Consider the following 27,012-nt stretch of genomic DNA (forward strand, 5'->3'; position numbering starts at 1 on the left):
GCTTCACAGAGAACACTTTAAGGTGGGCAGAAAACCATTCAGAAATAAGTTGTCACAAGCAACTTTTTATACATTATACCAAAAATTAACTGGTACACAGAAACCTAAAAACGATGGCAGATAAGAACCATTCTGCTCATCTAGTATGCCTATTTTTTGTTTCTGCTTTAAAAAGTCAAGCCTTAACTAGTCATTGATCTCTTCAGGATGGCCGTGTACCTGTTCCATGCGTGTTTAAATTCCCTTACTGTGTTACAGGACATGAAACTCCTGTCCCAATAAATATATATATTTTATTTATTTTAATGTGTACTTATAAAACAGTCACGCGTAGTAAATGTGTAACTTGCTTTTCAAAGTAGGGGAAACTGTTCAAAATAAGGAAGAATGCAAGTGTTATATGTGAGATTTATTGCATGCCTTGCAATGCAGTGTACTCAAAGGCTTAAAGATCTAATGCTAATCCTCAGATTAGCTCAGGCAAAAAATGTACAACATGTGTATTACACATTTCTGACCGTAGACTCCGCAAGATAATAGTAATCAGATTGTGACGTTTGTAGCCACACATTCATTTTTTTTTATTTAAAGATTTATTTTTTTTTGCTTATTACACTGTAGCAGGACAATTCTCGTAATTCTGTGTTACGATGCAAACTGGAAACTGCTTTGCTGTTCGCTTCCATATTAGTAATGTTAACATTGTTGTTTTACATTTTAAAGGTATGCACTATTAGTGGTCAAAAATATTTGGGCCCAGTGCTGGCTTTGATCCCATTGCTTTACCTTTCACTCCTCCTTATGATCTTCCTACAAGCAACCCTTATCGAGAACAAGGGTGAGCCTAGGTTTAGTGGTACCTGTGTGCAGTATTTCTCTGGGGCCCCCCATTAACTAACACGCATACATACTAACTCACATCGCTCACTTATGCTAATACTGTACACTTCCATACAAACACATTCTTTCTCCTGCTCCTCTTCTTCCTCTCCCAGGTACCACTAACCTGATTTATCCTGACACTCCAACAACAAATGTTAACACACAAACTCATAATAACATCATACATTGACACCCACGTGCTAACACCAAACATTAACACGCATACACTTGTGCTAATACCATGCACTTACACACTCTGTGCACATATAATATTAGCGTATGTCAAACACTAACAAACTTACACACAGTAAGATACTTACACACACATAGACTAACATACCTACATACACAGTAACATACCTACACATAAACACACACACGTACACAATCACAACCTATGTTTGTTGCCTCAGGAGGGGGTTTTGTTTCACATTTTTCAAATAAAGCTTATGTAGAGGTTGCCATTGTAGACAGGCGTGTCGTATTTTGTTTAAATTAAAAACTTAATTACCCCTCAGTATTATGTAGTTTGGTTGTTTTAATCAAGCTTTTATATAGTCCATTTTTGTTGATTATTCTTATCTTTATATTTATTTATAACCTAAAATAACAATGTATACGGATATCGGAAAATTAAGATTTGTATTCACTGTTTTCCTTTTGCAACAAAAAAAAAAAACTGTTAAACTTTTATCAAATATAATAAAATAAATATATATAAAATTATGGTGGAAGTTTACCTTTTTATAGACAGGCCAGAGATTTTATAGGAAAGAGTAACCATGCAGAACCTAAGAACAGGAATTTTAAAGTGGCTGCCTCTATGGAATACATATGATATAACGTGGGTTTTAAGCCCTTAATGACAAAGCCGGTACATGTACGGGGTCAAAATGCATTGTTTTCAATGGGTTTAGGGACCGCCTATTGTCCTTAAGGGGTTAATACATAATTTATTTTATATATAAGACAATGAGGGTTAGGATCCCGGAAAAGTAACACAGGTACTTTTAAAAATGTTGCTTTTAATGCTTTGTGACTTTTTACAGGACAGTATTCAGGGTACAGGTTAAACGGACACACTAATGCACTTTAATGCATATGGTAGCTGTGTGGTTCCTTTACATTTTTATCCCACAAATGCTTTTTCCCCTTTCCTCAAAGACAGTTAATGCCCTGCAGGAGATGCATTTGGGCGAATGCTTCTCCCTGCAGATGATATAATCTCCTCCAGTGGGTTCCAGCTCTGGCTCTACTGAACGTCGCGTACAGTGTCCATGTGTAAAGTAATCCCGTTCATTTCAGTGGAGCACTTTTCCTGCCGCTGATTGGCTGCTTAAACCGTCAATCAGTGTCAGGAATACTCCCCAAATACTTTACTGCCACTTATTGACAGTTTAATCAGCCAGTCACTGGCGAAGCATTTCAGGTCCTTGAGGAAGAGAGAAGATTTTGCACCAAGTCTGTGTCGGGTAAGTTTTATTTATTTCTGTTTAGGAAGAATGCATATTAAAATACTCAACTTAACCCCTTCGCGACCTTTGCCGGTTCAGGACCGTCATGACATGAAGGTCACTAAATGACCTTTGACGGTCCTGAACCGTCAAAAAGTAAAATAAGCTTAGAAAGTGATCAACGATCACTTTCTTCGCTTAAACGGCGTTACTGTAATGCCTCGATGTCGAGGCATTCAGCAAGGCCGAGATCGGCATCGGGGGCCATGTCTGGCCCCTCCCGGAGGCGTCAACAGTCGCCATACATTGTATGGCGGCGGACGCCCGTTTTAAAAGCGTTTAGGAGGCGATCAACGATCGCCTCCTAAACTTAAATGGTGTCGCTGGAATGCCTCGATCAGGAGGCATCCAGCGACACCAAACACTTACCTCTGGGTGGGCTGTGACCGCTCCGGAGAGCGGTCACAGCCGCCGCTGCCGGTGATCTTCGCCATCAAGCAAGATGGCGGCGGCCCGGGAAATAAAACAATAAAGACGAAAAAGTTCGCTAGAGGGTCTCCAGACCCTCTAGAGAACTGGCTCCACTTGCTGGTTGAATACAGGTACTGCATTCAACCATGCAAGTCAATGGAGCCCAGCTTTCTAATCACTATGTGATTAGTAAAATATTCAAAAAAAATAAAAATAAATAAAAAATGGGAAAAAAAAATAAAAAAAAAATGTGCTAACATTTAAAAATTATTATGCAGTGATGTCACTAGATGAACCATCCAGTACCAGAAAAATGTGTAAAAAAAAATATAAAAAAAGTATTAAAAAAATAAAATAAAATTAAAAAATAAAGTTTATTATTTTGAGCAAGTGCTAAAATTTCTCAAAAATCTCAACAAAGAGTTAAAAAAAAAAAGCACTTCAAATACCCAAGGGGTGTCTAATATATAAAAAAAATGGCTGATGGGGTAAATTGGAGTGGCCTAGCTCAAAGATAGGGCATAGGTACAGACTGACCAAAATGGAGAAAAAAAGCGCACTTCCCAAATGTGGCATTTTAAATCTGAAACAACCCGACAAACCCATGCATGTCGGGTATCACTGTACTCAGGAGATGTTCCTGAACACACATTGGGGTGTTGTTTGACAGTGGCATATACCAGGACCTGTATATCTATAACTAAAGTACAATTTGTGTGAAAAAAAAAAATAAATTACTATTACAAAGTTTGACAAAGTGTAGTTCTATAATTGGTGCATGGAAAGGGTTAAAATAACAGCATTTGGAATACCCTGGGGTGTCTAGTTTTCAAAAATATATGGTTTGAATGGGTTAAATTGAGTTAACCGGCTTCAAAGATATTCCAAAGAGGAGAGGGAGGCACAATGACCAAATGACCACCTGAATTACGCATGCCCCAAAAGTAGCCTTTTACCAGCCAAACAATCTGACAAACCCATGCATGTGGGGTATCGCTGTACTCAGGAGATGTTGCTGAACACATATTGGGGTGTTGTTTGACAGTGACATATACCAGCACCTGTATATCTATAACTAAAGTACAATTTGTGTGGGGAAAAAAAAAAAAAAATTACTATTACAAAGTTTGACAAAGTGTAGTTGTATAATTGGTGCATGGAAAGGGTTAAAATAACAGCATTTGGAATACCCTGGGGTGTCTAGTTTTCAAAAATATATGGTTTGAATGGGTTAAATTGAGTTAACCGGCTTCAAAGATGTTCCAAAGAGGAGATGGAGGCAGACTGACCAGATTTGTTAAAAAAGATTTGGAAATCATAAAACGCTACTTGTACTTATTGCCCTATAACTTACAAAAAACAGCAAAAAAACCTAAAAACATTGGGTATTTCTAAACTCAGGACAAGTAGTAGAATCTATTTAGCTAGTTTTTTTACTTGCTTTTTTAGGTGAGTAAAAGATTTTTCAAATAAAAGTCATAAAATGTGTATTTTTTTCAATTTTTCACCATGTTTTTTTAATTTGTTTATAGTAAATAAGATGATACGATCAAAATAATGGTATCTGAAGAAAGCCCATCTTGTCCTGAAAAAAACAATATATAACTTATGTGGGTACACTAAATGGGTGAGGAGAAAATTACAGCTGAACACAAGCACCACAAAAGTGTCAAAACAGCCTCGGTCCCACAGGGTACAAAACGAAAAATGAGCCCGGTCCTTAAGGGGTTAAAAATGGATTCTTCTATAGTAAGATGCCGGTGACTAAACCGTCCCCTTTTTAAGTTTAAATAGTGTTTTCTTGAAGTAAACAGCTTCAGGCCATTGAGGTCAGACTGTCAACCTAAAGCCTAAAGTCGCCCCCTCTAAAGAAAAAATGCATAATAAAGTACTCTTCGAGCACATGAATAAGCTTTCTTCCAAAATGGGGGAGGGGGGCACTTGACCTAGAAGACTGCAGCCCTTCTACAGCAGCTGACGTTTGACATGCCTATGCACAGGGGTCTAAACAGACCACTACCTGCAGCATTTACCAAGCCGTTGTTGGAGCGGGCTGTAAATAGTTGGGGCAGGGGAAAGGGCAAATGCATATGGGGCATTCTGCATATACAAAACCATCACCATGGAAATTTATAGGGACCATGGTATAAACAAAGCAGATGTGTGCTTCTGAGCTCTGTTTATTTTATCCAGTGGTTTCTGTCACAGATAGGTGGTTGTGGTATTGTGTATTTGTATAAGGTCGTGAATATTCCTCGTGAGTCTGTGTGTTTCTGTTGTCTCTTTCGGAGTCATATGTCAAGAAACGGCGTTGTGTTTTGATTACGTTTCAAAAGAGAATAGCAGACTCAAGGGCTTGCCTTATGATTTAGGTGTGAGCTGATGGCGATTACCACCACCAGGATGTTAAGAGGTACAGGAAGTCCATCCCGGAAGAGGGCCCTGGTGACCGTTTGCCTTAAGTGCTACAAATCCAATAGTTGTACCTGTTGTTGGTTTTCAGCAAGGTCATGTCAGGTTCCCAGACTTACCCTTCAAATGGAAATCTTGCCTGAACGTTTCTTTATTGGTCCAAGAAATGTGCACCTTGTATGTACAATTTATGTATGTATGTATGTATGTATGTACGTATATAATATATATATATGCATTAGAAATTGTTATCGCTTGAATCTTCCATTTGGAGATGATTCACACATATTTGAGACATAGGACAAGCCTGCTTTTCTTGCCCGTAGCAGTCACAGTAATGGAGCAAAGTTAAGACCATTACTCATGCAGTGCACACGCTGGGACTGGAAGTGAAATGGTTGAGTACAGAATTGATGGCATGCCGGCTGTCATCTAGTTAAAAACACACAAAAGTCCCATTTCTATATGTCACGCAGTTTGGTCACGTCCAGGGGAGGGCTGGCAGCCTAAGGCCTGGGGGGCAAGTCTAGTCAACTGGCCCGTTGCACCATCAAAGCGGCTGCGAGCGACATTGAAAGCGGCCGTCGTGCGGCAGTCACTCCACCAGCGCCTAATGAAATTAAAGTGGCCGGCATGCACGCACCGCATGCCTCAGCTCTTCATCACACCCCTTTTAAGACGTGGGAAGAGGAGCTGAGGCATGGCCATTGGGTCTGACAGCCGCATGATGCAGGGGGGTACCGAGAGTATTTGGCACCTGTGGCAGACCCTGTATGTGGCACCCCCCCCCACACACACACTTTAAAACTGCATAGTTTCTATGGTTAGGCAAACATTGACAGGGGTACAGCATATTTGTTATCATTATATGCTTAGGGATTATGCGGTACCACCGTCAATGTGTGCCTATACATTGAGCCAGACACTGACAACCCCTATCACTATATACTAAGCCAAACATTGATGTGGTGTAGGCTTACCACTTTAGTGACTGGCATAGTATATAGTAGGGATGCAACGAAATGAAAATTCTGGACTGAAACTAAAAATTCAGCATTCACTTGGCCAAAACTTAAAAAAAAACCAAAAAAAAACTTTAAAATACTTTATTAAAAGTAACACCAAAATTAGACAAAAAAATCAACAACAATATTAACATATATATACACACAAACACACATATATATAACAACAATCACAATCCTATCATGCCCAGGTTCTAGCATGTGCTGGCTGACTTAGCATGATAGGAGTGTGATTGCTGTTTGCAATTATATATATATATATACATATATTAATACTGTCATTGAATTATTCTGTCCAATAAAAGTGTTAACACACCGAAGTTGGACCAAAAAATAATTTATAACAGCAATCACACTCCTATCATGCCTAGGCAGCCACTACATGCTGGAATCTGGGCATGAAAGGAATGTGATTACGGACTCCCTATGCCAAGCTATCCCCCAACACTTACACATCCATGCTATCTGAAACCCTCATTCACAAACATTCAGCATAACACCCATCACTCTCACACACTTACATTCAGCATAACACCCATCACTCTCACACACTTACATTCAGCATAACACCCATCACTCTCACACACTTACTAATCCACTCTTTCCTACCTTTTCTTCTTTCACTCTCACTTTTCCTCCTCCTCCTCTTCTTCTTCTTCCTGTCCTTCCGGTGCACTGAGCGCGGAAGACGGTGGGCGTGGCTTCAATGTTGTGCCGCGCGCATCGTTTCTGAAGGCGTGCCGGCCTGGTGGCACCCCTCAGATGAGCGGCAGCCGGGGCGGACCGCCCCCCTCCCCCCCACGCCAGGTACGCATGACGGCCGCATTCAATCCTGCTCGCGGCCGCTTAGTTTTTAACTTTGCGGCCGCAGCCGCATTGAATGCTCGTCCGTCCGGCCCACCGGCCCGGATTTAGGGCGGCCTGGGGGGCAATTGCCCCCCTGCCCCCCGGCCCAGTCCGCCCCTGGTCACGTCACAGTGACTCTGCCACTTATACAAATGCAAAGCTAATTACAGTTGTGTTTAAAGCATATGATAGACAGGTTGTTTCTTGTATGTATCTAGATATTGCTACATATCTATATTTGTAAAACAATATCACAAACATTTCCCCTATCAACTACCAAACATGCAAAACTATAACTCGACATTCTTCAGTGCGGCCATTGGTGAATTGTCCATTAGGCACACAAGGGCTCATGCCTGGGGGATCTGAAGCTTTAGGGGGAGCTTCTGTGCATTGATGGATAATCTGCTAAAACATTGCCATCTGCCAAATACCAATAGCAGCATTAACCCTGTAATGCAAGTGCGGCAGCTCTCGCTGTGTGGGATCAGAAGTGTGTGTGCGCATGGCTATGAGCTTTAGATCTGGGAATTCTGTAATAGCGCTGCTTGTTACTGTATAGTGTATAGTAGCTACCAGTGAAAAGTAATGCATAAACAATATTGGTCAGCCCTTCACTTCAGACCTGTCCAGAATGTGCAGATGACACATTTATACTGTATCTACATTATGGTGGTGAAATTGCTAGTAAGTATGTATGTGTACGTGCATACAGGCCAGTCTGCCCTCTCTTACACCACATAATTACGTATAAAGTATCGGCTAGAATATAATGTAGAGTTGAAAAAGCTACCCTCAACAAAGTGACACCTAAATTTCCAACGAAAGGTGCACTTTGAGTGTTTCTGTAAATCCAAGTTGTGATGCACTACGTGTTTTGTCCTGTTTACCTGTTGTACATCACTACAGAATATTACAGAGCTATATAAATCAATAACTATTAAATATCACTGATAGGTGGCTGTAGAATATTAGCAAAAATATAATAAGAAACTCTTTCCCATAAACATTATGGAGTGAAATTTTAAAATGTGATTCTACTACAGAATTTGGATATTCGATACAGAATGGACATCATCTGCTCTTTAGGCTTAAATTGATCTTCTTTTCTTGAGGTCATACTTTTTAAATCATAATGTGTACATCTAGCATGAGCTATTGTAGATAGAAAAAAATATAAAATATATTTTAGGTATATTATCTGTTGTTCTAGGAATGAGTAATGAATATACCTGGGAGCTTTTAGGGTTTTAGTCCCAATCTCAGGGTGAAGGGGCTGGATTAATAATGTCACAGTCTACAACTGACTCCTTCCTAATATACACTGTACTGGACTCCCTATTGGTGCCTTTGCTATCAATAAGTCATAGTCAATATCCTCGATTTCGGTCGTGGTTTCGGTGAGTCACTACATATAATCTTCACAATGGGCTAAAAAGAGAGTCGGTGTCAGCTGATTTAGAATGTTTCCGGGTATATGAATGAGTCGGTGGAGACTGTTAGATCTGAAATCAGTACAGGGCCAAATTCATTTCAGTTTATATAACTAAATATCAATAGCACCCAAAATAACATAAATTCCAGGTATAGACCAGCTCCCTTGTCTCATTTATAACCACACCCCCATTTAAAGACGCAATCTGATGTATGCTTGTTATAATCCATGACAGACTTAAGACATGACAGGAATAAAATGCTTTTCCATACTCAAAGCACAATAGCCTGTCAGTCAATGGATAGTTGTTGCTATGTGCAGTGTGTCGTCCACCTTATTTGCTGCTCTCCCACTTAACTGACAGAACCGAACAACTGGAATATCACTCCTGTGATGATAATGTGTTTAGTGATCCTCGCGTTCTTCAACACAAAAACCTGTTTGTGTGTGGCTTTTTAAAAGGTTATATTGGCTTGTTTCTCCTTGATTAATTGGAGAAATTTGACAAAGGGAAAGTGTATTTTTTTTTTACCATTTCAGAAGAATAATTCACAGACGATAATTATGGGAGTTATCAAACTTTATTACACAATTCAATATATCAAGTGAATGTGAACAGAAGGGACACATTTGACCTTAAAACAGGCCAGAGAAGGGCTACCTCTGGACTCACGAAGAGTCATTCTTCAGCACTCAGGAAAGGAAAACCCCCCTTTTTTTTTTATTTTTTTTTTTAACATTTTTTTTGTTGAAGGAGGAAACCTCTAAGGAACCATGGCTTGAAGAACTGCCCTTCCCTATGGGCATTAAGAGGATAATTTTATCTAGAGCATGGGGTTTTCTAAATTGTTTTTACTGGACAGAGATCATACTAAAATCTAATCTAAAAACGATTGATACATGTAAAAAAGTAAAACATTATTCCTTTAAGAAAATATTAAACAGCATCCTTATGACTGAAATGGACTTCAAATTTCATATCCAGAAATCCATGCTCTTCATGTCAACCTGCAGTTCACGTTCTTCATATCTCTGCTGGGATCCCGACACTCTGCGAATCTCTTTGCCGGAGAGCCGGCACTCCGCAGATCTCTTTGCCAGGCAGCCAGCGGTTTTTACATAGGTCTTGAGATTTCTTCACTGCACGTGTGTTTCAGACTCGTGGCTATGCTTGTGTGCAGAGATGTTTTTCTAATGCCTACATAGACTGCAACTTCCATTATGACATTGCAATGATAAGAGCAGTCAAGATTCCACACAGCATGTTTAACCCTTCAGCTGCCAGCAAACTGCATATCACACACACACACACACTGCATCACTGGAGCTGCCATGAACGACCCGGGAAAACATCTCAATAAATTTGCAAAAATTGCACAAGTACATTTCTATAATCAAGTCTCCTCCTTATCAGGAGGCTGGAGTTTTAATACAGATACATTTCTTTTTAGAAATTGAAAACCTCATCACACAAATGTGCATGCGATTGACATAAAGCTATCCTGAATAAAAGACAAGACCAAGGACCAAGTAAGGATTGAGGTTTTTATAGCAGAACATTTCTCAGACTGGATGGCTCCAATGGTTCTTATCTGCCATTAAATCCCATTTTATGGACCTTTGAATTGCTATATATATTCCACTTATCTTGAATATATAACCATACACAACATTTTATATGAGCTCTTTCAATCTTGAACACATAGATATATTACTGAAATCGTGTTGTAGTATGACACCAGGTCTTTAAAACTTTAAGGCCTGTTCAATAAAGGAAGAGTTTTGAGGAGAGTTGTGGCTTCTGCTCTCTCACTTCAATATTCGCTATGAAGGGCTGACGCTGACTGGTGTCAGCTGGTCCTGTATAATGCATAATTCAATAGATGCGGAGACTGTAAACAGATTAGACTGATTTAGCATCTGTGCTTACTTATTAGAGAGCAATGTACATCACCATCACACTGCCCTGTGACACTCTAGAGCTGATTTATAAATCACCCAGTGAGATTCTAGACCTGATATATAAATATCCTTGTGAGCTTCTAGAATTGTTAAGTAAATAGCCACAGGAGATTGTAGAACTGATAAGTAAATTGCTTTGTGGGATTCTAGAAATGTTTAAATATATGGCCCCGTGGGATCCCATAACTCTTGGCCTTGGGTGATTTGGGAACTGATAGATAAATAACCCAGTGTCATTCTAGAGATGGTAAGTAAATAGCCCAGTGTCATTCTACAGATGGTTAGTAAATAGCCCAGTGTCATTGTAGAGATGGTTAGTAAATAGCCCAGTGTCATTCTACAGGTGGTTAGTAAATAGCCCAGTGTCATTCTAGAGATGGTTAGTAAATAGCCCAGTGTGATTCTAGAACTGATGCACACAAATTCTCAAATAGTTTTTAGCTATAGCTCTTCCCAAAAAATTTCCAGTGCCTTTGTTAGAAAAGATGATGGTTTCAGAGGAGCGTTCCAAAGTGACTTCATCAGTTAGGAATTTGAGTTTCACCTGCTCTTATCGCCCGTGTTTATGTGTTTCCTGGCAGCGTATGTTGTTTGAGGAAGTTTCTGCCACTTAAAGGCGCAGTGAAAGGTATGCCTTAATAGCTCTCCTCCCAGAGAAAGCACCATGCGAGGCAGGGTTTTATACCAATAGCATGAGTTTGTTTTTGTGCTGACCTATTCAATGCTGAAAATATATGGTCTGCTTTAGAAATGTTCTAACAAATTATATATATATATATTTAGTTAATTACCCAATAATTCTGTATAATTTTGATTTGATTTTAAGCTGCTTTTGTGCGTTGCTTATAAGTTGACAGGAGTGTTGACGCTTTGGGTGACAGATCTAAACATACAGGTTAGGTGTCCTGTTCTTTGTTTCATTGGTTTTTTTGACACATTAGTGTCCATAAAACCACAACTACAATGAAGTCCCATAAAAATAAGGTAATTAGGAAACCGCTGCTTTAACCATTTGTCAGTTAGTTTTGCCCAAAAGAGAGAGATTCGTTTTGTGGATATGATTTGTAACATGAGTCTTGAAAACTGTAATTTGATTTCGAAATAATACGTTTAACTTGAATTTTCCTGGTATTTAAATGGACAGTGTCACAAAACATGTTCATGAACATATATTAAAGTAGTTTGTAAGTACCTTTTAATCTGCAAATTATATTTCCGTGTAAATTAATGTTATTGACCGTGTCAGGCCTGTAGCTTCAGAGCTGCACAGGAATGCTCCTTTAGACCTTTGTGATCCCTGCCAGTTTCAGCTGCCCCTTGCAGCCAAATAGAATGCAAAGTAGCGTCCCCATAGAAATCAATGAAGGTGCTTAATGAGCATGTGCACTATTGGTCTTGTTTGGCCCCATTGAAATCCCGTGTATGCAGTCCTGAGCCGAAGGTACATTCAGCTGGCTGCATCGCCTGCATTTGCGGTTTGGAAAACAAGCTAAATGCAGAAGACATCAATTGTAGGATAGCACTCGGCAATGATATGTGTTAAAGTGCGTAAGAGACCTGGAGTGTACTAATATGTGGCTTATATACATGGGGCATACTTTCAGTGATGCTTATAACTTAATCGGCAATTAATTCAAAGAGAACAGTCTCCACAGCCCAAACCTTTATCTTTGTGAAATCTTACGCCTATGACGGTAACAATGTGTTTGCAGGACATTCAGCTTACCGACTTAATTATATATTGGGACTCCTCCTGTAAAGATTGGTGCTCTCCTTTCATAATGCAGATGACAAGTGCTAGAGGAGTCATGCCTGGACTGGTTATAAACTGACACTCACTGTCAATCCGGAGTGTGGTGCAACAGAAGCCTTGACAATCTGTGAGAGATGGGCACAAAAAGTATTTAAGAAATCTTGTGTGTGTGTGGGGGGGGGAGAATGGAGCCTCTTGGCTATGATGCTATTTGGTCAAGGACTGGCCCTTGTAAAGCAAAATAAACACGGAGAGATTTAGTCTTGGTTGCCCATGGATTACTCTGGACCAGGTCAGCCTTCTAATTTGGAAATTACTGTGCTCTATGGATAGCTCCAGTTTGCCATCATACAGAGCTAATTTTAACATAATTTGGGAAAATGCCAGTTAATATGTTGACTTCTAGATTATATAAATGTTTCAGTAGTTTAATATTATACTTTTGTGCATTTTCCCCTTGCTGTTGGGTTCAGTAGTGCACTTCGAGGTACTGTGTGTCCATGTCTGTTGAGGTGAGGTTGTACTGCGTAGACTTTGCTAAGCCATGTTATAGACATTAAGGACCATTAACAAACAATATAAATGAATTTATATTCATTTAATATACCTGTTTAGATCAGGTTTTCTGGAATACCATAACTTGAGAAAATAAGTACAAAAATCAATACTTTGCAAGAAGATAGAAAATGTAATTGACTTTGCCATGTATAGAAGATAATACTATTTTGTAAGGCTGTAGGCTCCTCATGAATCAGGATTTGGTCCAGTGCACTTTTATAGTTCACACAGTATAATTATGGCTCACTCATATGACATATGTGCTTTGAAGACCAGCCGCGATATAATTTGTTTTTTTTTCTTGTTTTATTTACTGTTGTTCACTAAACATTGTTCTTCTGTATTTCAGAAACATGCCAAGGGCCAGGATTTGTTCGACCAGATTGTATACCATTTGGATTTGATAGAAACTGATTATTTTGGCCTACAATTCATGGATGCTGCCCAAGTGTCGGTATGTACCTTAATCCAGTTCAGATTGTATTCTTTCGTTAGAGATGTCTCTTCCTAGATCCCCACAGGGAATGAGATAATAATACGGTTAATGATGCTTAAAATAATAACTAGAGCAAGAATATCCAAGAGGTTATTCCTGAAATTTTTAATCATTAAAATGTTCTTCCTGCACTTGCCTGTTTTCAGATAAAAATCCCCAAGACATATTATACAGCATTACAATAAATAACAGTGGTTTGTTAGGACTCTGAAAGGGAATGACAATTGACAAGCTGGCCGCTGCTGAATTCTTGTTATTATATTAAAGAGGCATGAAAGGGTAGTTGTAGATTTTAATGTGGTTCTTGTTACCTAAAATAAACTTGTAATTTATTAGTAGAACATTAAAACCTTTCTATATTATGTTTTAAAAGTTATGTTACCTTCTAAGAGACTTCTTATGAGTCAATGGGGATTGATAGGGGATTTATGTATCCATAATGCTTAAATGATCCTGATATTACAGGCCATACCTTTTTATATGTTCTTGTAGTGTTCCCACACAAGGTTGTATTGATCACAAGAGTGTTCGGATGCTACCTTCCACAACCTATTTATTTACACTCACGTTAACTTTTCTTGCTCTGCTGTCCTTTAGAAATACTCTTCTTACTTGTTATATCAAAGATATTTAATTGTATTCCCTATTATGCCTCAAAAACAATGAGTGTCCTTTGGTCCTCAGTGTCGGAGACAAACTTAACAACTCAAATCGCCCAACTGGCTCCTCTTCACCCTTGTGTCCTGTGAATGCTTCAGTATCCTGTACCTCTTATTTCCTTGTGGAAATCTTTCTCATTCTCCATGCCTGTACACATTTAACTAAATGCCACGAGGAGGAATCGTGTTTTCCTCCTTTTTTTGCTCCCCATTTATAAACCATACATACACACATTGAACAATATAAGCATTTCCATTTATTTTAATTCTTCAAGTTGAATACATTTCTTCCAGCCAGAATCATATTCTGACTGGAAGATTAAATTGAACTTTTAAATCCATTAGCTTTAAAAGCCGATGAATGTAAGAGGACACATTAGCAAGGAAAGTGAGCCTTTTTTTTTTTTCAGGAAGCAGCTAATTGAAGCAATTGGAGAGATTTGTCTTAATAATCAGTATGGCTTTGTCTTGGGTTTGTGTGCAGTGATGAGCAGCATAATACATTAGACTACTTTACCTCATTAAAATCCATGTAGTACAGAACAGTACAGTAAGCAGCTGACAGTGGTGTTTAGACATCTGGGGAACTTGTGTTTCCACTGGTATGTCTTTGAATTAATGGAACTGCAGCTGGAACAATGGAAGTTTCAATCTCATTGCAGTAGGTTTCACTGACTGTGGAGGTCTCCATGTTATGGCTGATATAAATCTTCTAAACATTACTGGTGTCTTCATTATTCTTGTAAAAAAAAATATTTGTATAAATCCATTAGAAGCAGACTTTGAAGGCAGATTAACAACCGTACGACCCATCTAGTTTGCCTGTAAAGACATTGGTCTTGTCTTAGATTCAGGATAGCCTTATGACTACACCATGCGTGTTTAAAAAGCAAACCTCTTAGTAAATTAAAAACGTCTTCACGTTCCATCTAATCCTCTGACCCGCTAGTTTTACGCTATAACCTCTTGTTCTAACAAAAGCTTGTAATCTTTTGGCGTGTGTTGTTGGTCTGGAGCATTCAGGTGTATATTAACACAACGCCAAGGAGGAAAGACATCAGCAATGATCTTAGAGAAGCAATTGTTGTTGTCCATCGTCTGGGAAGGGTTATAAGGCCATTTCCAAACAATTTAAAGTCCTGAACAAGTATGGTTTGAAGGGTTGCAAGGAGAAAGCCTCTTCTCTCTAAAAAGAACCCAACAACATGGCTTAGGCTTGCAACGTTGCATCTGAACACACCACAAGACTTCTCGCTAAATGTCCTTTGGACAGACGAGACCAAACTGGAGATGTTTGGCCATAATGCACGGCACCATGTTTGGGGAAAGCCAAACACAGCATATTAGCACCTCACACCAACTGTCAAGCACTGTGGTGGAGGGATGAAGATTTGCAGCCATAGGACCTGGGAACCTTGCAGTCATTGATGACCATGAACGTCTCTGTATACAAAAGTATTCTAGAGTCATCTGTCTAAAGCTTGGCTGAAATTAGGTCATGCAACAGGACAGTGATCAAAGGCACACCAGCAAATCTACAAACAGAATGGCTAAAAGAACAAAAATCAATGTGTTATGACCCAGTCAGAGCTTAGACCTTAAACTCAAACTAAATGCACTGGTGAGACCTCAAGAGAGCTGTACATAAACAAATGCCCATAATCATCAATGAACTGAAGCAATATTGTAAAGAAGCGTGGGCAAAAATTCCTCCACAATGATTTGAAGGTCATACAGAAAACGATTAGTTCAAGTTATTGCTGCTAAAGGTGGTTCTACAAGCTATTGAATCATTAGGTGTACTTTTTTTTAAATAATATATATATAATATATAATAAAATTTGATTTAAGCGTATTGGTTTACCAACACTCCCAATGTCGCCAATGCATATATTGCAAACTGTTTTTTGGGGGTTTTTCCTGTTCATCTCATTAATATATATATATATATTTATATATAATTTATATTTTTTAGCACTGGCTGGACCAAACAAAACCTATTAAGAAACAAATAAAAAGTAAGTATGTTATGTACTTTCATTTTGTTAATGGGCATATTAGATTACATCTTGTTTTCAGTCATAATTTAATGTAAGTGTGAATGCAGCTGTTTATTTGATTAGTAAGGCGCTAATTGCTTATAGACTATCTTTTATGTCATTTGTACAACTTTTTTTTTTTAACACCACAACTGTTTGTTTGTTTCTTTCTTTAAAATTAAAGCTATCCATTAAAGTTGAATTCTGTCATACTTGTTTATAAATGTCAGTCTGTCATGTTTGTGTGTGTCTAACCTGCTCTCTTTCATTGCGTTTGCCTGGGGGCAAGTGATTGCTGGTCTACTATATAGATATTAAAATACACAGGCAGTTGTAACATAAAATGATACTTTGCTTAAACATTAAAGCAATTTATATAAAACAGCTAATTACAACTCAAAAGTTACACAGACAAAGTGAATATGTATGTTTAGCTACCTCATAAAGGTACTCATGACCTTAGTAAACATGCAATTAGCAGAACTGCGGCCATCTTGTGAATGAGAGTTCTGGATCTTTTTTTGTCACGCGGCCTCACTCCTGTTGAATGTTCAACCCATGACTGAATTTTCACTACCCTTTTCTACCCTTTTTATATACCCTGGTGGTATACCTGTCTAAGCCAATCGGATAATACCTGGTCATAGGGCAGGTTCTTTTAACTGAAATGCCCGTAACTGACCATGAGGTAGGTTTTTGTAGTTCTCCATTGACCGTGCAGCCTTGTGTTGTTGCCAATCAGGAATGGCAGACATTACTACCAAGTACCATCATCCTTCAACGCTTGTGATATTAACCCGATGACAAACGTGGATTGATCTATATCATACAGACGTTTGTTAGTGGGTTAAGAAACCTCTTTTGAGGCAATGCTAAAGAAATCACCAAATGATAGTGTGGTCCGTTTACGAGCCTCGTTGACCTTGCGTTGTTATTGTTGGTCTGTAGCTACGTGCTATAAAGAAAATCTAAACCTTCAGATGAGAATTTTTAGCCGTGCTGATGCATTGAAGCAATGTTTTTGCTAGCTTAATGCGAATGTTTCTTCATTTTTATTTCTTGTAACGTATTCCAGTGCTTTGTTGTCGGGCAAATGACTGGGCTTGTGGACAGGAAATTTACAGAATTGTAGAAACATCATCTTCTTCAAAGCATGTTCACCAAGTGGCCACCCTGGTGTGTAACCTGATAAATTGCTTGTAATTACCGTGCTTAGAGGGCAGTTTCAGACAGACCAGGAGGCTATGCTGGCTCTACACATACATAGGAATGAGCTTATGCAAATGCATTACATTGTCGCAGGGCAATATCTCTTTCCACTTGGGGTAATAGAGCCCTGTTCCTCTTGTGTATCATTGCTAATGGATCATTTCTTTCAGAATAACTAGAAGTAATGTTCAATTTGGCGGCAACAAAGAACATTTTATAGCAATTGTGTGAACTGCTTCTCTATGGCTCATTGCTGACCTGCAGTGAAAATTTTTCATCCTGATAGGGTAGCATTTTTTCGGCACAATATTAAGAGCATTTTTGCAATAGAGTTTTTGGTCATTTACATGGAAATTTGGAAAGTCAGAAAAATTCTCTTGAAATAAACATTCTGTAGCTCCAAAACAAAACTGTCGCAGTTAAAATAAAAAAAATAATAATAATAAATAAATACAAAAAAGTAAAAAAAAATATAAATATATAAAATAAAACGGTGAATGCATCATGCCTCCTATAATACCCTTTACTACATGATTGCACTGCACATTTATATTGTTTTGTTTCATTATTGAACTAAATAAACTGCCATCATGTTTGTTTCTTTTTGAATGGATGAAATAAACGTGTGGATATTTGATATTTTGTTTAAAGCTTTTCCTTTTTTTTTTTTTCTTTCACTAGTTGGACCTCCTTATACTTTGCACTTTCGAATTAAATATTATTCTTCAGAACCGAACAATCTCCACGAAGAGTTTACAAGGTATGTTTAGGCGCTTTGCCCGTGCTTAAGCTGGGATATGCATGAATTGAGGGTTGGAGTTGTGCACCCCTGTTCTAGTGCCAACCTGAAACAAAAACACTACGTTTTTTCTCTTGTTGGCATCAGTAACACGATTGTCCCATAGTTTAGTGTTTCTAATATCCTTGTTTGAGTACAGGTGACTTAAGGATATCTTTGTCCTGCCAAGTTTTCACAGGCGCAGGTTCTTTGTAAACCAGTTGAGGCACTGAAATTGCTCAGTCTTGACGACTGGGTATGAAAACCTAATGCTTTGAACCATTTTAGGATATGAGTTTCCCAGACGCTATGTGGTTACTGTTAATGATCCTTGGTTGCATCCACTAGTTTGTTCGTGATGCAGATTGTGTTATATTTGCCCCACCAGTCTTGTTTGAGTGTAATGATATGATGATATTGCTCTCCAGAGATTTCAGATACGTTTTATTATTACTGGAAGACAGAAAGAGAAGTTGTATTGCTCTGATACTTAAGTGAAAGGAAGATCATCATCTGATAATTCTCGATAAGCCCCAACATTTAATTTGTCGGAAGCAGACACCTTGATTGAGGTGGGCATAGTTAGAGGCGGGACTATCCGCCTACTTTACCTGTCCAACCGCTCACAATATATTGAAGTCCGAATATGACGTCTTATCATGTCGCTCTGGTTCAGTACATTGCGAGATGGCCAAGTGTAGTTTACGTCCACTCTTCAAAGGCAGAGACCTTGACCAATTTCAGAGGTTAGTAGGCCAGTCATGGGAGATCGCTAACTGGCCCATGGTCCCTGCAGCCCGGGACAGTAACTGAGGCACTTGGGATGTATGCCTTGGTGTGACCTTCACAGTAGACAAACCAGGAAGTTGTGTGATCGAGGGGAAAATTACAGATCTGCTAAGGTTTGTTTATTTAACATGCCTGAGAATGTACTTAAATTTTGTCTAAATGGAACAGGCACGTTAGCCATGATTTTCCAGTTGGCTATGGTTAATCATGATTTCCACCCCACTTGGCTGGACACAAGCTGTGCTAATGCTGGTTTTGACTAACTCATCTATTGTTTTAATTTCTTTCCCTATTTAGGTACCTTTTTGTATTACAGCTTAGACAAGATATTCTATCTGGAAAGTAAGAACTATTTTTATTTAAATTATTTGTAAAAAAACCCCCAAAAAACCAACTTCTTATATAAACAAAATGTATCTAGACTAGCCTCATGCCTGTTGCCTGCATGTTTAAATGCCCACCTTTTACCGCTTCTGCTGGGAGACTTTTCCACTTGTCTACTACACTCTTATGTGAGGGGGAAAAGCTCCTTACGTTACATTAAATTTGCATGTCTGCTATTTTGTAAGTGTAAATCTGCATTCAACTAAAACTAGACATTTTTGGAGCAGTGAAGATATTTTGGGGGGGTAAAATAAATATATATATATATACAGTATATAAGTTAGTTTATTGGCAAAGGGAACAAAGTTCAGAAACATTTTACTAATATATTGTGTGTGTGTGTATATATGTATGTATATTGTGTGTGTGTGTGTGTGTGTGTGTGTGTGTGTGTGTGTGTGTGTGTATATATGTATGTATAATGCATGAAAATATGAAAATCCAATGTCAATAAAGTGTAATTAACCTTTTATTGTTTGGTTTTTCTCTTTTTTAGATTGAAATGTCCTTATGAGACTTCCGTAGAATTGGCAGCTTTGTGCCTACAAGGTATAGAGCTCTGAACACTTAAAGTAAACATTTTATTGTGTTGGAACTGGTAGCAGTTTTACATGTTCGTTGCTTTAAATGAATAGAATTGATCTACTCTGATGTACCTTATACTTAAGAGCCTCCTCAGTGACTTTTCATCCAATTTGTAGCAGCTGCACTTGGTTTATTGGGAAGCTTTGGGTCGTCTTGTTCCATTCTATAATGTGATGTTGGTTATTGTGTGACCGAGGAGCATTCTACCGCGATTTCCCACCCCTCCCAATTGTATGCTTATCAACCGTAATTGTTCCTTGGCATATGAAGGCTACAGAATGATTTGATGATATACAGGTACCCATTATGTAACATCAGTGAGCACTTACAGAACTGAAGGAGATAGTTTTTATTATTAAATATATAATATAACGTGAATAAATGTCGAAACAAGACAACAAAACTAAAGTACATGGCCAAATCAGGTGAATATATTGTAATAACCATTAAATAATATCCTATATCCTAAATCAGATGTAGTGTTTGTTCTTCCATGGGCTATGTTCAGCATTCTGACAGCTTTCTAGTCCAGCGTTCAATTTAAAGGACAGGAGCTTAAATAACCCTAACTCTACAGGGCTTTCCCCATAAATTTGTGTCAGTTCATGCCACTTTGATGTGAATTAATGTAGATATCTACCTCTTAACTTCTTTATTTGACATTTGTTGTTATCCAAATTCCTTATTCCAATGCTTTAGTGTTTGCAGTGTGGTTATGTTCCACTCCTAATGTGTCTTTTTATTTTTTTTATTTTTTCTATATTTTGTTTATTGATGCCATCTGTTTTACTCTTAGATTCAAATGGTGTTTTCTATTTCATATAAGTGCGACTAGGCATACTATGTGTCTTTAAAGAATTCGAAGGCTGTTTGAATGCAAGAATAAAAGAAGGCATCGTAATGCCAATTTATTAAATCCTGTCATTTGCACATAATTCTATAGGTCACGGTGCATTTTATTGTGAGCCATTGTGAGCGCAAGAACTATTTCAGCGTGTTGTTGTGGAAACTATGTATAGAAGACGCGCATCTACTTTATCGCTTAAGTATTTGGATCTGATGCAGTTTCACACCTGATTATAGACTTTGCTACATCAAATGTCATTGGTGTTCTGATAATTATATATGTTGCAGTTTACTGGCATTCTTGGGGTAAAATAGTAACCTATCATTTTCTCCTTTTTTTGCCTATTTACTAATTTCCTTCAGAATTTCCAGAAATGTCCCACAGTACCGCTATGAAATATATTTATGTGATAACAGGTTGCACCCGTTGGGTGGCATGGCAACCGCACAACTTTTATCAAAGTATTGCTTTTCATTCATAAGCTCAATGGTTTATTTTGTTTCATGTGATCTTTAATTGTATAAGATCAGTCTTTAAACTAACATGACTTGACCTTTTTAGCTAAAATGAAGAAAAAAAAACAAAAAAACTGCTAAATTAAGAAAGTTTCCGAAGTTAATTCGGTCGCCGTCACGTAACCGTATACCCTGTGTTTATGTGCAGCTGAGCTTGGTGAATGTGAGCACCCGGAGCACTCCCCGGAGCTGGTGTCTGAGTTCCGTTTCATTCCAAACCAAACCGAAGCGATGGAACTGGATGTCTTTCGCAAGTGGACGGAATGCAGGTATACAGTATGAACAGCCTTGGACCTATAACCCAAGGCCGGTATCCCCTCGAAGGGGAAAAAAAAAGAAAATGTTCCATTCCTAAATCAATCCTCTATAAGAAATTGACAGCATTACACGATTTTCTCTCTTTCAAAATATATAGCATTATCCATCCATACGGCTTAAGTGTACTTCTTACCAAGTCTTATAGGGCTTTTCATACAGATATTGTAAATAAAAACCTAAGCGCTTAGTTATAGCTGTTGGTGAATTATGTCATAAAAGAGGATACCACATAAATCCCTTCTCTGAATACCGTAAGCACCTGAGATTTTTCACAGCAGTATTTCTTCACAATAAAGTGTTTCTTTACAAGTATATATATGTATATGTGTGTGTGTATATGTGTACTGCCTTTTAAGGAAGGGTTCCTATAAAATGATAAGCCTATTTTTCTATGCCTTTTTTTATATTAGTGTAATGTAATTTCTGTTACCTCATTAGCCAGAGATCTATTCTTCTTTATCCAATGGCATGCAGTAGATAAGTGGATCTTTTTTTCCAGGGGGAAGACACCGGCACAGGCAGAACTCTGCTACCTGAATAAAGCAAAGTGGCTGGAAATGTACGGTGTAGATATGCATATAGTAAAGGTACAACACACTATACAAGTATCTCGAGTATGTAGATGGCCATTGTGTCCTCTCCATTAAAGTATGAGCCCTCTGTGGCCACAGGATTGTGGAAGTGCCTGTATTTAATACAAAGAAAGTAAATAACTGGATCTCAAAGGATTGTGCTTGTTAAATAATTTATTCAACGGATAACATTTCTTCTTCGTCCTTCTGCCTTTCTCCTTCTTCCTTTCTCCTTCCTTTTCTTTTTTTTTTTTTTTCTTTTTTTTTTATAGTCAGAATTTTTTTAAGGTTATTATTTTTTATTGTAAATTACTCCATAGCAGCATTACCTATTAGTAATCTCTTTATACTTTTTTTATTTAGGGGAAGGATGGCTGTGACTATGCACTTGGACTAACACCTACAGGGATTTTAATATTTGAAGGCACAAACAAGATAGGTTTATTCTTCTGGTAATTTACAACTTTTATAACACTTTTAATCTTTTATTTGGATAGCATCCTTTGTTTCTGTTCTGAACTGTTATAATGCATTTATTATAGCCAAATATACTTTATGTACTTTATAATTTTATTGCAGACAAGATACCAAACAGTAAAGATTCTATGTAATAAAATAAACTGACTGGACCAATCATTATGATTAAAAGCAAGTAAGGCTTCAGGTGATGTATAAGGTCATGAAAGAGATTTAATCTGGAGCCAATTACGTTGTGAAGCTTCAGTGTAGTTGGCCAGTGGAAAACATAGGGCCGCTTCTGGTGCTAAATATGAAAATTCTTTTGGTTTCCTTGGCGACTGCTCCATATTTACTATATTTACTATATTTTAGGCCTAAAATTACCAAAATGGATTTCAAGAAAAGCAAATTAACCCTTGTTGTTGTGGAAGATGATGACCAGGTATGCATAGTTCTTTACCAGTGGTTATAGTTTGTATAAATGGTAGATGATATCATATATTTTTTTTTTTTTATTCTAAACGTAGGGTAGAGAACAGGTGCATACCTTTGTTTTCCGCTTGGATAACTCTAGAGCATGTAAACATTTGTGGAAATGTGCGGTGGAGCATCATGCTTTCTTCAGACTTCGAACGCCGGTCAATAATAAAGCCAACCGATCTGACTTCATGAGACTGGGATCACGATTCAGATTCAGGTGAAATCAGTAGTGGGTTATTACAGAACACATTTAAATACCGTCTAAAGCTACCCAGAAAATAAGTGATATCATTTTGAGGTTTTCAAAACTAGATGTTTTGCTCTACTCCAAAATCTACACGGACTACCTGTTTAGCATCCATGGATCCAATCTAGTCTCATTTGAAATCAGAAAAGTCTCAATAATATATAGGGGTTCATTTTTCCTTTTGACTTTATGCTACCATGGCCCCTAATATATTCAGGCTTTGTAAGGAATCATGAAGAGAAGGGAGATAATGGGAAATATAACACAGTTCTGCCACATCAAAATACAGACTGTTATGCTGATTTTACAAAGCACATGCTGTAGGTAGTTTCCGGAGGTGAATTATTACAGTATGTGAAAAGCTGACATTGCAAAAGTCATTTGGACTTTAATGCTTGTGGTAGCTGAATTCCTTTTCTTTCATTCTCTGTTTAGTACAAATGCATCCTCCACGTGCAGTATACTCACCACAGCCCCAAAGTACTTTTGATATGCATTCTTCAGTGGCAGGGCTGCCTGGGATGCTAGACTTCCTTTTAATACCCAGTGTAGGGTCCTAAGCTTTACATTGCATTAAATGTAGTTTACTCTTATCGCTGTCCATATAGATAAAGTGCCGATTTGTTAATTTATTTAGTGGTCGTACCGAATACCAAGCAACCCATGCTGGAAGACTAAGAAGGACTAGCACATTTGAAAGGCGACCGAGCAAACGATATCCATCAAGAAGACACTCAACATTCAAAGGTTTGGTTGTTTTTGTTTTTTTGTTAATACTCCACATATCAGTGTATCCTCACTGCCATTATGGTATTTTTGTTTTGACTTACTATTTAATACTAATTTCACTTAATATTTTACTAAATATACTGTCATTCTATATAATTATTGTATTAATAGGAACCTGTTGACTCCTGAGCCTCCCCTTGCTTGGCAGTTTTTGTGTAAACATCGCAGAGCTGGTTTATTGTGGTGTTTTCAGGCTGATGGCACTATAATCCTGAACTCTGGCCCTGGTGGAGATTATGTTGAGAGTGTGCAAAGACATACTGTATCCCTCATGTCTGCTTCTCCATGGGTCTGCTACCTAGAAATGAAGTAGACCAAGTTACACTTGATTGCTCCCTATATAACTTTTCTTTTCTCTTATGTTAAACTCCATCAAGTACCAGTGCATTTTCTCACATAGCCGTGTTTCTAAAATGCTTTAGTTCTTATAAGTAATACGTGTATATATTTTTCAGCAAACCCCATGAAGGCTCCTCCACTCTGGTAAGTCAAATTTCCCTTGCACATTTATTCTTCCATTGTAAAAGATGTCATTTAGATGACTGATGCTTCCAAGTCCTAACAAAAGCAACTATTACAAAAGTGTTATCCGTGCTGTCAGATGCTCTTCACCCTTATCTTGTTTTTCTTACATCATCTTAAACCATTGGTGCTAAAATTAAAACTGTGATTGAGATGTTACAAGTGTTTTATACCAAGCTAACAGATACATTAAAAGTAGGCACGTAAGCTAGCTTGTCTTGACAGGTCCAATTTGCTTATTGCATATAAGCAGTATGTACATCTGTACAGTTATAGAACTTTGTTTATCCCAAATCACTGGAGTGGTATCAGGCTGGATATTCTGTACCTCTGCCACTTTATCCCTTCAACAGGGAATGCAGCATCAAACATAGTTATTTAATTTTACATTTTAGTTATAGAGCACTGACAGATTCTGTAGCACTTTTAGAATGGGAAGACTATAACGTTTACAATAAAATAACAGAAAATACTGGTGCAGAAGGAGTATTAATTACCTACGAAGAGAACATCAACTGGGAACAGGCAGCAACTTAATGGTCTGTCCTACTTAGTATCAGTGGTTTTTTTTCTCACTTGCGCCATTTCAGAGGAAAAATCTCTATTGACATATCAGGCTGATGCCGCTCACAAAGGCAGTCCGGAACTGAAATACAAGGCAAATAACCTCTGCAGCAGGGAATCAATGATCCCAAATGTGTTCTTGTGCCGTCATGGGTGTCATCAGTTGGGATGGGGTTGGTACCCCTCTAGGCACAAGTGATCAAGGAGGTTCATGTCTGGACTCACATTTACACTTGGAGGTGAAGCCAAGAGACTCCTGAGCGGAGAAAATGTATGCAAAGGCATAAGAATAACTCAACCTAGAATGGGCACAACCTAATAGCCTGCCATTATGGTGTGTCCGCGCTCAGGAGCTTGTCAAGCTGTAGCTCCCCTATTTACATGTCAGTCTGATTCTGCTCATAACAACAATCCAGAACCAAAATCCAAAACCAATTTCCATTACACAAAGGAACAACAATGCCAAATGTTCACTTTGGCCTCCATGGGCCTTATTGGTAGGGTGTGGTTTATATTCATCAAGGCACCAGTGAGCGCGGAAGTCCATGTCTGGACTCCCCTTTACACTTGGGGTGGACCATCAGAGATTTCCAAAAGAGAAGTTTGGAATTAATCTCTCTTATTTTTGCCTTCTTTCTTACATTTGAATCTAATTCTTTAAATATATTTAATAATATATGTAATACTCTTATACATGACTTGTCATCTTTAGTGCCTTGCGGGCATTTTGACTTTTGTGTCAAAGTACTTTATATTTGGTGGGAGAAATTGTAAGTAAATGTCAGGAAAAATAATAATCGTAAAACTCCCTGTAGATCATACCGGCAAAGGATGTCAAGTCATTGTGGCTCCTGTATAGATATAGCACGCCAGAGAGAAGTGAAAAACATTTTTTGTCGGTGAGTGTGCTATATCTAGAACAGATGTGACTTTTCTCTGTTGGATTTGATAAACCATATGTCACTGAATTTACTAGGCTACTGTTGGTTTTAACATGACTGACATTTTTTATGATCTGACCATTCTTTTGGCACTAATACACCATAGGGATTGTAAATAGTGTTTGATAACAGTAATATCCTAAGATGTCCCCGTAGTAACTTACACACTGAGAGATGGGTAATATATACATATAATGCGTATCTTCATGTATGAGGAAAAGCTGATTTTGTAGGCAAAATAAGAATTTTACAAGTTTCCTTGCGTTTTCATGACCGTTTAAATGGCTTATTGATTTGTGTATGTTCTTTATACTCATTAGGTGAATTGCAATATTAACATGCTTTGCTTTGAAAAATATTTACATTTTGATAATAAATGGTAGGCAGTTACTATGGGGCTTTCTGGTTACTGCTCTGTTCCTATCTTACTGTTCCTCTGTTGCACAGGTGGAACAGTTCCAGAGGGCACTTATTCATTCAGTTTCTTGGCTATAAGGATTTTTGTTTTTTCGCTTGGCACCATGTTCCATACCTCCAAATGGCTAAAGAGGGGCACCTTTGTTTTAGGAGGTACGGCTAGATGTTTGCGTGGGACATTGTATGGGAATGTCTTGCCTACAAGCCTGGGGGGTTTCCAGGGTAGGGTACCTGGATCTACCCCTCTTCTGGGGGTGGCATTACATAGGGGCAGGGCCAGTCCCAAAAAGGCCCTTAGTTGGTGGGAGCTGGGCAGGAAACAAGAGAAGTGGACAGTGAATATGCCAGTTGGGTGTGGCCACACATCGCTGCGCTAACCAACCAGTGGAAGCATGGCTTTACCCAGTGGGGAATTGGGTGTGGCCACACATCACTGCACTGACCAACCAGTGGAAGCATGGCTTTACCCAGTGGGGAATTGGGTGTGGCCACACATCACTGCGCTGACCAACCAGTGGAAGCATGGCTTTACCCAGTGGGGAATTGGGTGTGGTCACACATCGCTGCACTAACCAACCAGTGGAAGCATGGCTTTACCCAGTGG

The 27,012-nt window shown here is 38.3% G+C and overlaps 1 protein-coding gene across 1 annotated transcript in view; it reads left to right on the plus strand.

Moving 5' to 3' along the window:
• LOC149302590 (band 4.1-like protein 4B) overlaps window positions 1–27,012 on the plus strand; it is a 58,240-nt gene that overhangs the window by 22,812 nt on the left and 8,416 nt on the right. Inside the window, exons 2-13 of the mRNA XM_089482252.1 lie at window positions 13,148–13,252; window positions 15,929–15,971; window positions 17,883–17,961; window positions 19,066–19,110; window positions 19,649–19,701; window positions 21,248–21,368; window positions 21,917–22,004; window positions 22,353–22,441; window positions 22,821–22,890; window positions 22,976–23,145; window positions 23,813–23,922; window positions 24,420–24,447. Of these exons, the coding sequence (XP_089338378.1) occupies window positions 13,148–13,252; window positions 15,929–15,971; window positions 17,883–17,961; window positions 19,066–19,110; window positions 19,649–19,701; window positions 21,248–21,368; window positions 21,917–22,004; window positions 22,353–22,441; window positions 22,821–22,890; window positions 22,976–23,145; window positions 23,813–23,922; window positions 24,420–24,447 (1,001 nt within the window). The remainder of the gene's footprint in view (window positions 1–13,147; window positions 13,253–15,928; window positions 15,972–17,882; window positions 17,962–19,065; window positions 19,111–19,648; window positions 19,702–21,247; window positions 21,369–21,916; window positions 22,005–22,352; window positions 22,442–22,820; window positions 22,891–22,975; window positions 23,146–23,812; window positions 23,923–24,419; window positions 24,448–27,012) is intronic.

Source organism: Sceloporus occidentalis, unplaced genomic scaffold (genome assembly GCF_023333645.1).
Source record: "Sceloporus occidentalis isolate IW3139 unplaced genomic scaffold, rSceOcc1.0.p SCAF_18, whole genome shotgun sequence".
Lineage (NCBI taxonomy): Eukaryota > Metazoa > Chordata > Lepidosauria > Squamata > Phrynosomatidae > Sceloporus > Sceloporus occidentalis.